Source organism: Protomyctophum parallelum (assembly GCF_964188405.1).
Source record: "Protomyctophum parallelum genome assembly, chromosome: 19".
NCBI lineage: Eukaryota > Metazoa > Chordata > Actinopteri > Myctophiformes > Myctophidae > Protomyctophum > Protomyctophum parallelum.
The window spans coordinates 3,935,077-3,952,676 of record NC_139717.1 but is presented as its reverse complement, the minus strand read 5'-3'; the positions used below and the strand labels follow the sequence as shown (position 1 = coordinate 3,952,676).

At 43.9% G+C, this 17,600-nt stretch overlaps 2 protein-coding genes across 2 annotated transcripts in view; both read right to left on the bottom strand.

Moving 5' to 3' along the window:
- Positions 1 to 17,600, bottom strand: part of zc3h14 (zinc finger CCCH-type containing 14) — a 90,373-nt gene that overhangs the window by 43,620 nt on the left and 29,153 nt on the right. The gene's annotated exons all lie outside the window — the stretch shown is intronic.
- On the bottom strand, positions 6,831 to 12,689 carry LOC310876335 (basic leucine zipper transcriptional factor ATF-like; the record flags this gene model as incomplete). Its single annotated transcript, XM_083789858.1, has 3 exons — positions 6,831 to 7,064; positions 11,270 to 11,377; positions 12,624 to 12,689. 3 exons carry the CDS (start codon positions 12,687 to 12,689, stop codon positions 6,831 to 6,833), a joined length of 408 nt encoding a protein of 135 aa, XP_083645984.1.

Sequence of the window (17,600 nt, the reverse complement as noted above, 5' to 3'; positions counted from 1 at the left end):
TTACGTTTTATATGTTCATCCGAGGGACCGTCACTTAATTGTCAATTGATCATGTCATTGCATAAACACTGTAAAAACTGTAGGCTACAGACAGTATAGTTCCAGTATAAAGTGATTAAAACACTTACCCGATCAGTTGTCTCAACTTGCCTGTCTTCGTCTCCACGGACAACAATTCCACCGTCAATTCCACGGACGAAATTAATACCTGCGTCGACGCCTATTAACTTTAATACTTTAATATGCCACTTATATTCCCGTTGTGCAATGGTGAATGAACAGGCGTTTCTTCAGGCAGGTTGGTACTTACACTACCAGTGTAATGTATGTGTATTTACACTAGCAGTGTAATGTATGCTGTATTTACACTAGCAGTGTAATGTATGCTGGGAGACAGACGGGTGGAGTTTGTATTGTTTCAGGAAGAGGAAGTGAACTAAAAACGTGTTTACGCCATAGGGTTTACTCCAGGGTTGACAGCAGTAGCCTAGGTTGTCCACATGATGGCGCCATTTGACCAGCTATTTTCTTTTCTTTTTTAATTGATTGAAATATGTATTAACAGTTTGCAGAATTACAGTACATTTTAAGCACAAACTCAATACAAAGACTGTTAACTGTGAGTGGACGACGCCAATAAAGCATTACACTTGTTTGCAAGAGGGTCCACCTTGTTCAATTCATCAAAACATTTAGAGACGTACAAATAGACACTTCTATAAGTCAGAACAGGAATTCATCATAAGGGAGGTAAAAAGGGAAAAGAAACATATACAGTGAGGGAGAGATTTTACGGGGGCCAGTTTCAAATTGCAGCCGTCCGTAGGTGCCCTTTGAGAGCTGTTTGGAAGGAGTCAAAGGATTAGCATGTCTTAATGACTGTTGGTAGGGCGTTCCACATTTTGGTGGCATAGGAGCGAAATGAATTTAGTCCCTTGTTTGTTTGTGCCGAATCTGTGAGTTTGAAACTATGACCAATGAATTAAACCAATGAAAACCAATGAAGTAGACCGCTATAGACCTACTGCTTTGATTGATTGATAGGCCTATATATATATTGAAATATTTATTAACAGTTTGCAGAATTACAGTACATTTCAAGCACAAACTCAATACAAAGACTATTAACTGTGAGTGGACGACCCAATAAAGCATTAGGCCTACACTTGTTTACAACAGGGTCCACCATGTTCAATTCATCAAAATGCATGCATGTAAACAGATCTGCTACCTTTACACATATTCATTCTGAGTTTGTAATAGTCCTGAATCAATGTAATATAATAGTGTCAGACAGAGTTAAATTTAACGGTTAAATAATGTGGCGTTTTGACGGGATACACTTTATTTGGGTAATTAATCGTACCCGTTTTGCAAATGCTGCTAGTTTTCTTATCGTTTACCTTTCTGTGTTTTCCTGCACCGAGGACGGTGTTAATTAACTTTTATCTAGATGGGTTTACTTTACATGTTGCCCAAAGTTAAATGATAGTATGATAAATGTACAACCTTGTGTGTCTGACAGGCCTTTGATAGGCCTATAGTTGACATTTGACAGACACTAAACCCAAGTTTTTAGGTTCTAAACACTTATTTGTAATGTAACACTTTTAAAACGTTTAGGTTATAAACAGAAGAACATGTTTAATCGCCAGTAACACTTTTTAAACACATTTACGTGTTTAGTTTTTACAATCAAAGTCAGTCATATAGGTGTTTAGAATTCAAACACACTAGGTGTTCTCGTGAGGTGTTTGAGTGAACTCGTGTTCGACTGTATTTTATGACCATTAATAAACATTTGGCATTTTATTATTACACACATGGTGTTTAGGTTTTAAACGCGTCACATGTTCCAGGGATTTACAGTGTGTCAAGTGTAGGCGTATCATGCTTCAATCATGGGTCCACAAACAACCTTTTCACATCAAGGACCCCCAAATTGACACTAATTAGCCCGCAGACTTTGAATAGATATACCAGGGACCCCCATAAGAGAGGATTTTTAAGGACCCCCAGTTTGACATGCATCAGTCTACGGACCCCATTTAATGGCATTTATGTCTCTGGGATCCCAATTTATATTGTAAAATCAATGTTAAGTTAACTCTGAGAGTGTACAAATGGAACCAAATATACTCTCCGAGTTACAGACCAATAAGGGTCCATTTGCTTCCTAATCTAACGAATTAGACCGTTCCTCACCCAGGAGTCAGCCCAGCTCCTAATCCAGACAACAGTCTTGTCAAAACTTGACTATTGTAACTCCCTCCTTACTGACCTATACGAGCCATGTGCACTTAAGCATCCCATGTAATATCACAAAACAACTATCAGATAAAGCTTTAAAAAAATTAATTGACTCGAGTCAATTGTACACAAACAAAATTTACAGGAGATGATTTCAAGCCAAAAACAAAGAATGACAGTAGTAGCAGCTTCTCTCTCTCTCTCTGTGTGTGTGTGTGTGTGTGTGTGTGTGTGTGTGTGTGTGTGTGTGTGTGTGTGTGTGTGTGTGTGTGTGTGTGTGTGTGTGTGTGTAGTATTAGGGCTGTCAAACGATTACATAAAAAAAAAAATACATTAAATTACATTTCTTAAAAATGTATTAGTCATGATCAATGATGTCCAAAATATGCCATATTTTTCTGTAGACTATATTGTTGTGGAAATAGAAAGATAAATAACAGTAGACCATCTTGCCAATCAGACTATACCAGTAAGACGCCCTGAGGGCGAGAAGTGAGGTCACGTGCACACATCTGCCTGGGTGACGGCAGACTGCTGGGCGAGCGCTGGTGCTTTGGCATGGGGGGGTCAGATCAACATATGGAATTAATTCTGTACTGGCCATGGAGCGTGTCTTGAGTGTACAGGGTTTGAGGAGGTCAGATCAACATATGGAATGTCAGCTCCATATATGGAGATCTAAGGGTGGCAGCGGGGGCAGTGTCTTGAGTGTACAGGGTTTGATGAGGGCCCAGGTAGGGCCGGGCCTTCATTTTTGTGCCTGAGAACTCTACTAATAACTTTGGGGCGGGCCCGTCTAGAGTTTGAATGGACAGGTATCAGTCAAAAGGGAAACATCGAAAATTGGAAAAAATTAAATATACATTGCGTGGCTCAATCTCCAAATTCAGTAAAGCATGGCAGCCTTTTCTCTCTCATGTTGACCGCGTTACACTTGTGCCCCCGATTGAACCTGAATAACTGTCGCCTGACTGGCCAACCTGTCTTGTCTGGATGAAGTTTGTGACCATGATCTGCTATGTATATTGACTATATTGGAGTTATTTATTTTTTATATATTTTATATATTGTTTTTATTGTTTTGTTTTGTTGTGTTTTGAATGTTCTTTGGTTGTCTTGATTGGGAGTTTGTGTTTTGTTGTTGTGTGTGTTTTAGTTTTTTGTATTTGTCACTCTGTTTTTATTTCTCAATTTACTTCTATATTTGTAAAAAAAACAAAAAATGAATAAACAGAACATTAAAAAAAAAGGGAAACATCGAAGAGGAAGGACGGGTGGGGCAGGATCAACATATGGAATGTCAGAACAGGTCAGCTCCATATATGGAGATCTAAGGGTTTGAGGTCAGATGTAGAGTTGCTGGCCGGCTCAGCTCCATATATGGAGATCTAGGTGATGATCCAGTCTTTTCCATGTATGGCTATCCAGGGTTTGATGAGGTCAGTGTCGTGATCTTATATCATATATGGAAACGGCCATATATGGTGGCGTGACGTGTCACGAGGCGTGATTTCATGAGGCGTGACCATATATGGAGGCATGACACGAGGCGTGACATGACACACTTACTGACTGACTGACGGGAAATGCAGGTTTTCATAGTAAACAGTGGCCTACAGTCGCAACAACACATTCTTAAGAACTTTGTCCCCCAATGCATATCGTCCTGTGTCTGTGGTCTATGGTCTGGACAAGTATCACTTGTGTGGGACAGGGGTACGGGGTTATAGCAACTTATTACATTACTTAAATGCCTTGATATCATATGTCATATTCGACCATATAGGCCTAGCCTATTATTGCATAATGCATATCATTTTATTATTGTTAGATTTGCATTTCTTCAAATAAGCACACTTACCAACTAATAAGCTTTCAATGAAACTATTACCTACAACAAACTACATCAAACTTTTCCAAACCGAGCACGTAATTATGATTAAGCACAGCTGGTACGATACTATACACCCGGCATTAAAGCGTGCACCAGCAAGTGCGTGTCGTGCACGCCCATGATGTTGCGCGTGCGAAAGTATAGGCTATACACTGTGTTCACAGCACTTAGTGCATACAATACTGGGTTTGTTTGTTTATACAGTATAGGTTTCTACAAAATATACATTATCCATTGCTATACCTGCACTAGAATATTGCATTCACATTCAAATGAAGGCTGTTTCTTTTCCATTAACTTATGATAAATCTACTGTAATAATACTATTACTGTAGCATATTGACTATAGCCAACAATACATCCACATCTGTCTACATTCACACTTAACAGAATATGATGTTTCTCCTGAGCATTTAATTTACATACATTTACACACAAGAAAACAGAAATAACTCACAACAACATCACAACCTTGGAGGCAGTTCACAAAATAAAAAATCTGAGTCATCTCACATATTTTGTTATCCTCTCTTATTGTAAACATAGTCTAGTTCAAGGTCATGACTCTACCCACAATCTCAAAATGTAGCTGCCTGGTATTCAGATATTTAAATATCAAATAGAGGATCAAAAGCTAAATAAATAGTTTAAAATACCCACTGTGTTACAATCCCAAATCCACTTTAGTTTCCATTTTCTGTCAGTGCTTAGGTACTGAGGTCGGTCAGTCAGTCAGTCATCGTTTGCAGCACATCATCAGCCATCTCTCAGACAAGGCCCTCCTGGAGACCCCTACCCACTAAGGCCCTCAGACAAGGCCCTCCTGGAGACCTCTACCCACTAAGGCCCTCAGACAAGGCCATCCTGCATGGAGACCCCTACCCACTAAGGCCCTCAGACAAGGCCCTCCTGGAGACCTCTACCCACTAAGGTCCTCAGACAAGGCCCTCCTGGAGACCCCTACCCACTAAGGCCCTCAGACAAGGCCATCCTGCATGGAGACCCCTACCCACTAAGGCCCTCAGACAAGGCCCTCCTGGAGACCTCTACCCACTAAGGTCCTCAGACAAGGCCCTCCTGGAGACCTCTACCCACTAAGGCCCTCAGACAAGGCCCTCCTGGAGACCTCTACCCACTAAGGCCCTCAGACAAGGCCATCCTGCATGGAGACCCCTACCCACTAAGGCCCTCAGACAAGGCCCTCCTGGAGACCCCTACCCACTAAGGCCCTCAGACAAGGCCCTCCTGGAGACCTCTACCCACTAAGGCCCTCAGACAAGGCCCTCCTGGAGACCCCTACCCACTAAGGCCCTCAAGGCCCTCCTGGAGACCCCTACCCACTAAGGCCCTCCTGGAGACCCCTACCCACTAAGGCCCTCAGACAAGGCCCTCCTGGAGACCTCTACCCACTAAGGCCCTCAGACAAGGCCCTCCTGGAGACCCCTACCCACTAAGGCCCTCAAGGCCCTCCTGGAGACCTCTACCCACTAAGGCCCTCAAGGCCCTCCTGGAGACCTCTACCCACTAAGGCCCTCAAGGCCCTCCTGGAGACCTCTACCCACTAAGGCCCTCAAGGCCCTCCTGGAGACCCCTACCCACTAAGGCCCTCAAGGCCCTCCTGGAGACCTCTACCCACTAAGGCCCTCAAGGCCCTCCTGGAGACCCCTACCCACTAAGGCCCTCAGACAAGGCCCTCCTGGAGACCTCTACCCACTAAGGCCCTCAGACAAGGCCCTCCTGGAGACCTCTACCCACTAAGGCCCTCAGACAAGGCCCTCCTGGAGACCCCTACCCACTAAGGCCCTCAGACAAGGCCCTCCTGGAGACCCCTACCCACTAAGGCCCTCAGACAAGGCCCTCCTGGAGACCTCTACCCACTAAGGCCCTCAGACAAGGCCCTCCTGGAGACCTCTACCCACTAAGGCCCTCAGACAAGGCCCTCCTGGAGACCTCTACCCACTAAGGCCCTCAGACAAGGCCCTCCTGCATGGAGACCCCTACCCACTAAGGCCCTCAGACAAGGCCCTCCTGGAGACCCCTATACCCACTAAGGCCCTCAGACAAGGCCCTCCTGGAGACCCCTATACCCACTAAGGCCCTCAGACAAGGCCCTCCTGGAGACCTCTACCCACTAAGGCCCTCAGACAAGGCCCTCCTGGAGACCTCTACAGCTCAGCTTGTCAGTAAGGGGCGGCAGGGCCTTTGCAACCAGGGCCCCCACGCTCTGGAATGCCCTATACCTACTGACCTAAGATGTGCAAAATCAGTATCCACGTTTAAATCTCTCCCCCGAAAACCCACCTTTATGTTAAAGCCTTTTCTTAATTGTCATTTTTGCATTATTATTATGTATGTTTTGTATTTGTATGCCTGCTAGTGCATGGATTGTTCTTTTCTCTTGATGTAAAGCTCTTTGTGACTTTGTCTAGAAATGTGCTATATAAATACATTCATTATCTCTGAAGTGGTAAGGAAAGGAAAGGTACTATGTTTACCCAGGGTAACTGGACTAAGCTCAAGAACTTGTTTACAGCCAGGCCCTGCTCATAGAACATTTCATGGTAGGGGTTCAATGCCTTGCTCAAGGGCACTTCAGCTGTGGTAATTTTAACGTGCCGGTCCGGGGATACGAACTGGCGACCTTCCGATGTCAAGACCGCTCCGCAAACCGGCCACCGCTGCGAGGTCAATGCTTGTAGAGTGCTGCTGCTGCTGGGGGTACAGCAATGTGCTGCTGGTGGTGATAGGTGCTGTGGTGGTGGTGTGGAGGGTAGAGGTGGTGGTCTGCTGTCTGTGGAGCCAGCACGGTGCACAGGGGCTCGTGGTTGCTCAGCACACTGGAGAGGTACTTTGCTTCCTCCTTTAGGAGCGTCACCTCCTTCTTCAGGGCGGCGTTCTCTTTCTCCAGGCTCTCGCTCTCCTGAGAATACAGAGCACATTTATTCAACTCAACTCCACTCAACTCAACTCAACTCCACTCCACTCTATTTATATATAGCACATTTATCATGACCAGGTCAACCAAAGTGCTGTACAGGTAAAAAAAAGAAAACAAGAGAGCAAACAATGCAATATTTAAACAAACATCAAAACATACAAACTTAAGCAGGCATTTGAAATAGAAGCAAAAGAACCAATACAATGTAGACAAATTTTAGCAGGCAATCCAAAAAGCACAAACAAAGCAGACATTTGCACAAATGAGGGGAGCAAGGCTACCTCAAGTGACACTAAAGGCTAGGGAGAATAGAGACGTTTTAAGCAGAGATTTGAAGGTAATTATATGGACTGGGCAGCTCTGATGTGAAGAGGCAACTTTGAAAGGACTTCTCTTTGACCAGCTGCATTGGTTTATTTACATCACAAATACCGTTATTACAAAATGTGTCATCAGATTGACTAAATTAACGTTTGACATTGATATTATCTAGAACAGGGGTTTTCAACTGATTGTGAACCAGGGACCACCACCCTGACTTAGAATCAACCTGGGGACCACTGTTGTGTTGGGTGGGGATACGGGGATAAGGGCTAAGATTAATGCTTTTGTAACACTTGCTATGCCTCCCATGTGTATACGTTCCACTGTTTTTCAACCAATTGTCCACTGACTAAGTATAATGTCCTAATAATAATGACTCAACCAGACAGTCCGCTGCACTTCCCGCTCTTGAGATGATAACTCCCTTTTTCTGTTGAATTTCCTCCAATTTGTCAGTAAATGACGACATGGACGGTCATCATAGGTCACCAGGTCATTCAGTTCAACGAGTGGAAAGACATTTTTTTTAAATCAACGAATCCTACATTACTAAATGAATGGTCAGGGACCACATGCAATACTTCCAGGGACCACCAGTGGTCCACGGACCACCTGTTAATCTAGAACTACTGTATATTAAAGGCACAAACATTGATTAAAATGTGTCTCATAGGAATAAATCACATTCATTGAGGTGTTAGTCTTAGAGGTTGTCATGGAATAACGTGTTCCTTCCACGCGCTACGTCCAACCAGGGAAACCCCCCCCTGTCAGGTGTAAAGGAGCAACTTGGACACTCAGGCATGAAGGAAGCATGAGTTCAAGTCCGTTGCTCTCCCCAAGTTGGTGGAGGGTGTGTAGAGCCCAGGATCACATTAGATAATTGACACAGGGGTGAAAAATGGGTTACAAAATCGTGGGATATATATTTGTTTAATGGCTTGACTAACTAGAATAGATGATAGTTAATAAAGTCCTTTAGCGTAATTGTTCCAAAACAGTGTACATACGTACGTACGGTCTACTTCACATATATCACAGATAGATCGATATCTATTTGCACATGTACGGTATAGGCCTATGTTCTGCAAGTCACTGGGGTGATATCACTTTGTCTCTAAGGTGTGGGAATTGCAGGGGAGAAATGTTCCATTTGGGTACGGTAAAGGTCATCACATTGATGCCCGATTAGCTCTGAACTATAGGGCCCTTATACTTACTGTCAAAGACACCCGGGCAAACCCCCGGTGCTTGCGTCACTCAGCCAAACAGCCCACTGCTATCCCTTCTTTACCATAAGTGACGCCTCCTGCCCACGACCTACAATCTGCTCAGCTCAGTTTACGCTGAAGAGAAAATACTACTGAAGCAAGCAGCAGGAAACACCTCTAGTTCATAGTGACGGAAAAGATCAGCTTCCTGTTTATCAACTGAGACGATGAAACCAAAACCACAGAAAGGCCTCATGTGGTCCTCCTGTCGTTCTCTGTGACTCTGACAGGCCTCATGTGGTCCCCCTGTCGTTCTCTGTGACTCTGACAGGCCTCATGTGGTCCCCCTGTCGTTCTCTGTGACTCTGACAGGCCTCATGTGGTCCTCCTGTCGTTCTCTGTGACTCTGACAGGCCTCATGTGGTCCCCCTGTCGTTCTCTGTGACTCTGACAGGCCTCATGTGGTCCCCTGTCCTTCTCTGTGACTCCGACAGGCCTCATGTGGTCCCCCTGTCGTTCTCTGTGACTCTGACAGGCCTCATGTGGTCCTCCTGTCGTTCTCTGTGACTCTGACAGGCCTCATGTGGTCCTCCTGTCGTTCTCTGTGACTCTGACAGGCCTCATGTGGTCCTCCTGTCGTTCTCTGTGACTCCGACAGGGGCAACGTTCAAGAAGAAACATCGGCAACGTTTTAACAAGACATGACGCGGGACGAATCTCCAAGATTCAAATCATCAAATGCTGCGTAGGCCTATCTTCTATCAACGCCTACATGGTTTGTGGGTTTGTTGTAATGTCAGTGACAGGCTAGCACGGTCCTCATTTCTCAGCTCAACTGATAAAGTTGAAAAGAAATACCTTCACAAAAAGATGAAATGTGTTGATAGATAGGGGAAAGTTGGAATTTTCTTTTCTGCTTACTGGATGAATTTCTTTGACATCAGAAGAACTGAAAAGGTAGCAGAAATGTCCTCAATTGGACATTTGCTTAAATAAATGCTTGTGCCACTTCCGTCACAGCTAGACTAAAACTGCTTATAGCCTATAAGTTGTTGTGAAAGTTGATGACTTTGTAAGCCTTGTATAGCTAGTCAAAGAACAGAGCAGTTAGTGAAAGTGCTTTAGCTACTCAACTCAACTCACTCAACTCAACTTTATTTATATAGCACATTTAAAACAACCATAGCTGCCGCAAAGTGCTGTACAGTACATAGGTAAAGTCAAAGCTAGCTAGTCAAAGAACAGAGCCGTTGTAGTGAAAGTGCTTTAGCTAGTCAAAGAACAGAGTGGTTATAATGAAAGTTCTTTATGCGCTGTCTGCACTCTGCTGCCCATGCAGTGACACTGTGCAGTGACACTCTGCTGCCCATGCAGTGACACTGTGCAGTGACACTCTGCTGCCCATGCAGTGACACTGTGCAGTGACACTCTGCTGCCCATGCAGTGACACTGTGCAGTGACACTCTGCTGCCCATGCAGTGACACTGTGCAGTGACACTCTGCTGCCCATGCAGTGACACTGTGCAGTGACACTCTGCTGCCCATGCAGTGACACTGTGCAGTGACACTCTGCTGCCCATGCAGTGACACTGTGCAGTGACACTCTGCTGCCCATGCAGTGACACTGCAGAGGGAACAAAGCTGATGAGCCAATGAAACACCCTTTTGATACTTAAATTTAAATTTAAATTGCTTCTGCTGGAGAGTGACGCCTACACGTGAAAATATATTCCATTGGCATTTGCAAACAGAAGTCATGACAAATCGCCACATGGTCAGATAGCAGCATCTTGTAAATATAACAGACCCAGAGAAACACTGCTTAGAAATATGGACCAAGAGTATGAAACATCAACATAAATGGTGAGGTCCATCCATCCATCCATCTTCTCACCCTATCTCTAAGGGAGACGCCAGCCACCCGTCGAAGAAAACTCATTTCGGCCGCTTGTATTCACGACCTTATTCTTTCGGTCATGGCCCACACTTCATGACCATATAGATGAGAGTAGGAACGCACGAAGATTGATTGGTTTAAGACATTTGGGGTTATTTTATTGACATGATAAACCCATTACTGGCAAAAGGTTCAAAGGTAATACTATAACTGTCATTAACTTTCCACTTTTTGGGGGCCCCTAAGCTTGAGACCCCTGGGCCCAACAGGCCTGTTCGATAATCCTCCCCTGCACTGACCTCATCTAACCCTGGATTAACCATACATAGATCGGCATACATGGAGCCGGCCAGCAACTCTACGTCCGTAGCATTCGAGCTATGGACCAGATGGAGCTATACAGTTGAGAGTTTAAAGTGGGGAATTCGCTGACCTGTTCTGACATTCCATATGTTGATCCTACCCCACCCTTCATGTTCTGACATTCCATTATGTTGATCTGACCTCATCAAACTCTGTACACTCCATATATGGCCAGTACAGAATTAATTCCATATGTTGATCTGACCCTTTTGGAGCGACGTTTTTAACTCAAATCTTTGCTTCTGAGGGGTCCCTGGAACAACATACTTTCAGATGGGGGTCGGTGGCCAATTACATATAATGTTTGGGGTCCTTATTGACCACCACTGATACAAAAACATAAGGTTTTTCAGAAAACAAACATGTTTTCTAAACTAAGAACGTTTCCTCACCAAGTGTAGACTGTCAGCCTTCTGGGTCTGTCTCATTCTGCTTTTCTGTGCTGCAATCCGGTTCTTTTCCCTCCGTACAACCTTCTTCTTTGTATCATCTGAGGAACCCTGAGAAGAAGGTTCAAGCTTTTTATTCATACAACTGTGGCAACATTGCATTATGTTACAAAATGTACACAACTGTAGACTATAGTCCTGTACAATAAAACACCAAGGCAGGGCTGAAGCAGAACAGTGGTAACAAACTAAATAAATCCTTTCACCAGTACAAAAAATAAATACAAAATGATGAATTCAGTTTTAATCATAGTTTGAATCTAGATTGGCTAAACATTACACTAAATGACAAGGGCTGGCTGGGTTAGGGTGTGGTGGTTAAACTCATGGGTTAAATTGAGTGCTTCATGTGGTATCAGGGCAACTATAGCATCATTAAAACGCTGTGTCATTTTGTGGATCGACCACCCTGCGCACTAGACTATAATAGGCTACTCAAACAAGATGGAGTGACAACTGACAACTGTCAAAAATGGATAATAATATTGAATCCTTATGATGAGAGATCATTTTGCAGCCTACAATACAATTCCATAAGACCATATGCATATGTACAGTTTAGCTCTGGTCCATAGCTCTAATGCCTTTGCATTAGAGCTATGGACCAGATCGAGCTGTACAGTTGAGAGTTTAAAGTAGGGATGAAACAAACCACTGTCCATCAAACATAATACATGGAACACTACCCAGTGATGTTTTACAATGGCATTTCACTCACATTCACTTTTGAAATGCACATTTGCTTTAATCCATTTAGGCCTGACATCGAAATTTAAAACAATGTTTTCTAAATCCTGACAGTTTTCTGAAATACCTCATGTTTCTGTATCAGTGGTGCTCAATATTTCATGTCAAGGACCCCCAGAATTATATATGTATTTGGCCACGGAGCCCCATCTGAAAATATGTTGTTCCAGGGACCCCCGAGAAGCAAAGACTTTAGTTAAAAACGTTCGCTCTGAAAGAATATATAAGATTTGCACCACGTTTTCACGATTTTTCAAAAATAGCAGACCTCCTATGAGCTTGTAGATCTGCTATTTTTCAATATATAGAGTTTAAAATAATGGTTAAAACACCAAAAGGGGTTCCTGCCCAGAAATGGGTTAGTGATTTTTTTCTCCCTAATTCAGTCATTTATAATGTACTGAATGTATATGTACAGTATGTAATGCATGTGACCTATAACCAAAACCACCAGTATGTACAGTATGTAATGCATGTGACCCATAACCAAAAACAACAGTAGCCTATAGCCCTATACAGTAATGTATGTAACTGAAAGAACACACTCTACCTGTCTGCTGGCCGGTGATGGAGACTTGTTGTAAGTGGTGTCATTGCTGTCAGAGCCATGAGCCATAGCCAACTGTGGCGGCCGAAAACCCTTTACTGCTCTCAGTCTCCACACTTCACTTCTGCTTCACTTCTGCTTTCTGTTCAGTGAGTGAGAGAGTGGGTTAGTTTGTGCACCAGAACGACTTCTGGGGGAGACGCTGGCCTATCACTTAATGAGTAATGACACCCTCTCTCTCTCTCTCTCTCTCTCTCTCTCTCTCTCTCTCACACACACACACACACACACACACACACACACACACACACACACACACACACACACACACACACACACACACACACACACACACGCACACACACACACACACACACACACACACACACACACACACACACACCTCGTGTCTTGTTCACTCTCTCTTTCTCTTCTCGCACTCCTCCTTTCCTTTTCTATCACTCATGCTCTTCCTCCTTTACCTCCCCCCACCACCACCTCTCTCTCTCTCTCTCTCTCTCTCTCTCTCTAATTAGTGTCTGATGTGGCTTCTAGTAAAAAAGAACCAGGGTAAGTTGCACAAGACTGGAAGTCACATGCGTGGTGGAAAATGTACATACGTAGATCACACCAAGTCATCTTGTAAATTCCACAAAAGGACCATATTATAGATGAAAGTCACCTTCTAGAAAAGTCACTGTGAATTACTTTGCATTACTTTGAGCATGAACCTAAATATACCACTCAATCAGCTTGTGATGCACAAATGTTTCAATGCAATGACCCAACCGTAATTGCAAATATAACTGCAAAATACACCAGATGTCAACTCATTATAATTGACGAGAACAGTTGGCTGTGCTTTTGATTCAAGTTTAGAGGAAGTTTTCCTTACTAAACAAGTAAAATATCAACCATTAGTACAGGCCATTATACAACTGGGCTATACGTGTCAGCTCATTGTTTTTATATTTGGCAGCCATGTCCACAGGCTAGTGGTCAGAGGCTTGAGGATTATGGGGTACGTTGTCCAAGTGTAAGGCAAAGCAGCTTGCAACATACTGTTCAATCTCCTCCATTATAGGCTATTTGGAGGAGAATGAAGGTGCTTTTTGTACCCATGATTTTCTTTCGGTGTTGGCAATATGACAGACTTAAGTGACCTGCAATGTTGGCTGTGAATAATGTGTTGCCTATATTCCGTACATTTAGGGCTTGTTTGGACTCAAGCACTGAGACACATGATGTTTCGACTCAAATAAAGAAATTGAAGTGTGTGTGTGTGTGTGTGTGTGTGTGTGTGTGTGTGTGTGTGTGTGTGTGTGTGTGTGTGTGTGTGTGTGTGTGTGTGTGTGTGTGTGTGTGTGTGTGTGTGTGTGTGTGTGTGTGTGTGTGCGTGCGTGACTGCGTGCGTGACTGCGTGCGTGTCTGTGTGTTGGGAGGTATTATGGTCTTTATGACAGACATTAAACACAGACACGTTTCGACCACAGCCCCTCTAGAGAGAGCTTCCCATCCAGAGACAGAAAGTCCACACGGATGACTGGGTTCTGGTTCTCTGCAGATTGATGGATGACTGGGTTCTGGTTCTCTGCAGATTGATGGTGCTTTCCACCACCTACTGGGTTCTGATTTCTCACCATACACGGCCAGCTGCAATGAAGTGAGTCAATGTCATGACTTTGGGCATTGGAAAAGGGTACAAGGGGGGGGGGGGGGGGGGTGGGCTCCCACGCAGGCAGGCAGGCAGGCAGGCAGGCAGGCAGGCAGGCAGACAGGCAGACAGACAGACAGACAGACAGACAGACAGACAGACAGACAGACAGACAGACAGACAGACAGACAGACAGACAGACAGACAGACAGACAGACAGACAGACAGACAGAGGGAAGCACTGTAGTACATGAAACAGAGATACAGGTAAGAGTAGAGAGGTACAAAAGAGTCTGTAGTAAGATCGGTATAACAGTAACTAATCATAAGCCAATAAATATAGAAATAATATATATTATTACTACTACTGCTATACAGGACTTCATCATGTCTAAGTCTGGTGAACACAACATACATGTGGTGCCGATTATTTGTCATTTATTAAAACTCAGCGTTTCTTGTTTTCACAAGATAGCATGCAGATCAAGATGTTCTTGCACCAGATTAAAAAAACTAAACAAGGTACCAAAACAGCTTTGCTTGGCAGAACAGCCCTCCCACACAACACCATGTCCTGGCCATCACATGGACTCTGAAGAGCTTGGACAAGGGCAGACGTTTCTAATACTTGGCATTTATTTAACACTGTCCAAAACGGTTGACGGGAAAAATGGAAAGGAGAGTCATTAGTCTAATTCTTCTTCAAATAGGAGGACCCATATACAAAATACTTTCTCATTTTCCTTGGAAATGACTGTGGGACTTTACTAACCATGCACAAAATGATCAAAACATATGGTTTCATGTTATCTGCGAAAACATAGCGAGAGCAAACAGCAATAGATATAGGGTTAGAGGGTTAGATCAGGTTCAGGTTCAGGTTCAGGTTTATTTGTCATTTGTATAGATACAGAGTATACATACAATGAAATTTATTTTGCTCAGAGCACTCTCAGTCTTACATACACAGGACATAAACAAACATCTTTAGAGCCTTTATTGCTAGATTTTACAGTAGTTATAGACAGGAAACAGAGAGAGAGATTGGGGGGGGGTGAAGACACAGATAAGGATTCCAGGCATTTTAACACTGTCCAAAACAGTTGACGGAAAAAAGGGAAGGGAGGACCCGTACAAAATACTTTCTCATTTCCTTGGAAATGACTGTGTGGGACTTTACTAACCAACTATCTAAACATAGTGTTGTGGACTAACTTTCTGTGGTTTGGAGGCGAGGAATGATGCCACAACAAGGGTTTTCAATAGCAGGCTGTTTACTGGCAGAACGGCAGACATACAGTGTGTTTCCAACAGGTTGGCACAATAACAACAGGACTTCATAGGTCGTCAATAATACGGTAGCAGTACATGTATAAACTCACACTAGTACTACTGTCTCTTCGGTGGGTGAGTCTGTCCGTGGTGGTCGGGTGGAGACGGAGGATTCCTCGGTACGTCTACACTCATTGAACACCGGAACATAACTGACTTAAACCAGGCGGGCTGAACAGAATACCCAGAACTCTCTGAGGCTGAGAGCCAATAGCAACAGATTACACACTACACACATCATAGGCTGTGGGCAATGTTGTAGCAGGGCATAGAATGGCAGTTGTTCCCGCGTTACAATAGGATTCATGTTATCTGCGAAAACATAGCGAGAGCAAACAGCAATAGATTGTCTGAAAATGTTGGTAAATAGGAAAAAAGAAATAGAGAGAGAGAGAGAGAGAGAGAGAGTGTGTGTGTTGACAGGAAACAGGGAGAGAGATTGGGGGGGAATACATGCAGCAAAGGTCGTCACGATCAGGACTCGAACCCGCGACACGGTGTCAGGCTGGATTACCAGCCTATAGTTGCCTGGACCGCTCGGACGGCCCCAGGCCAAGTCTATGGACTTTAATAATGTTTGTTTAGGGCAGTTATATGATGTAATTACTTTTGTAGAGTAAAGGCCTTGTGCACACCTACAAGGACATGTGCGTCGGAGCCGGCAACCAAATGCGAAACATGAGAAGAAAAGGGTCCTGTCTTCACTTATAGAGCAGTATAGTTTTATTCAGATGACAACGTTTGGGTCTAAACGACCTTCATCAGGTATCTCTGAGATACAGGGGCGCATAATTGTTGTCCAATCAGAGCAGAGAACAAAAAGACCAATATGAACCGATTTTGACCTGAGATCAGATTCTACAAATGTCTTCTATACATCCTGACAGTTTTCTGAAAAAGTTTCTGTCAGTCGTTCTTCAATTTTCAAAAAATAGCAGACCTACAAGCTCTTAGCGCTGAGCTTGTAGGTCTGCTATTTTTCAATAGCTAAAGCATAACATAATGCTAACACCAAAAAGGGTTTCCCGCCCCAAAATGGTAGTTTGTTTGCCTATCGGCAACCACAGGTTAGGATGTTGGCCCATGAGGCACAATGCACTATGGGATCACATGCCCACCCGTTTGTTGCAATACTCCTTTATCTGACATAATGGTTGTAGGTGTGGTTTGGTTCTCACTTAGCGCCAGGCCACTGCTATTGGCGCATAGAGGCACAAGCGTGACGCTAACCTCAGCCAATCAGTTGAGCCGAAACGTTCGGGTAGGCTATGGCCATAATAGGTAACAGCTGGTGCCCAGTGCACACCAAGGCTCCATTATCGTCACCGCTAAACCCCTTATCCCTAAACCTTTGTTACGATTTTGTGAAACATTTTTGAGCAGTTAAAATGGCCAGTCTACAAGCTCACAACGTGTCAATGTAGATTGGCTAGTTGAACTGTTCAAAAATGTTTTTCAAAATAGTAAAAAAAAAGGAAAAGAAGTTTAGGGATAAGGGGTTTAGCGGTGACGAAGATGGAGTGTCCCAAACATGCAGGGATTCGGTGAAAACTCTCCGGACCACAGAGACACGTGCAGACATTTGTGTTGTTTTGGTTGCCGTAAACTGTAGGTCTGATCAAACTGAGCCCCAGGTGAGGTCATATGGGACATATGGGACAAACGCCAAGTTTGAGTCCGTTGGTCGGACAGCACCATGGGGTTATGCTAGGGACAGACAGACGCACAGAAACATACAGGATTCATGAATTAATAGATATTATATTATTATTAACATAGTTTAATGAACAAAGTATGTGCCCATATGTTTTCTCAAATTCGTGACAGGGCATGATGTTTCTGACTTTGGCCCGCTTTACCCCTGAGGGCCGATTCATACTCCTATTTTACCGCTGTTTCGGCGCTGTAGTGCCGAAATGATTCCGGCTCGTCAGAACTTTTCAGTAGCACCGAAGAGCCGACTTTAGGACGGTACCCGCCCCCCCCCCGAACCT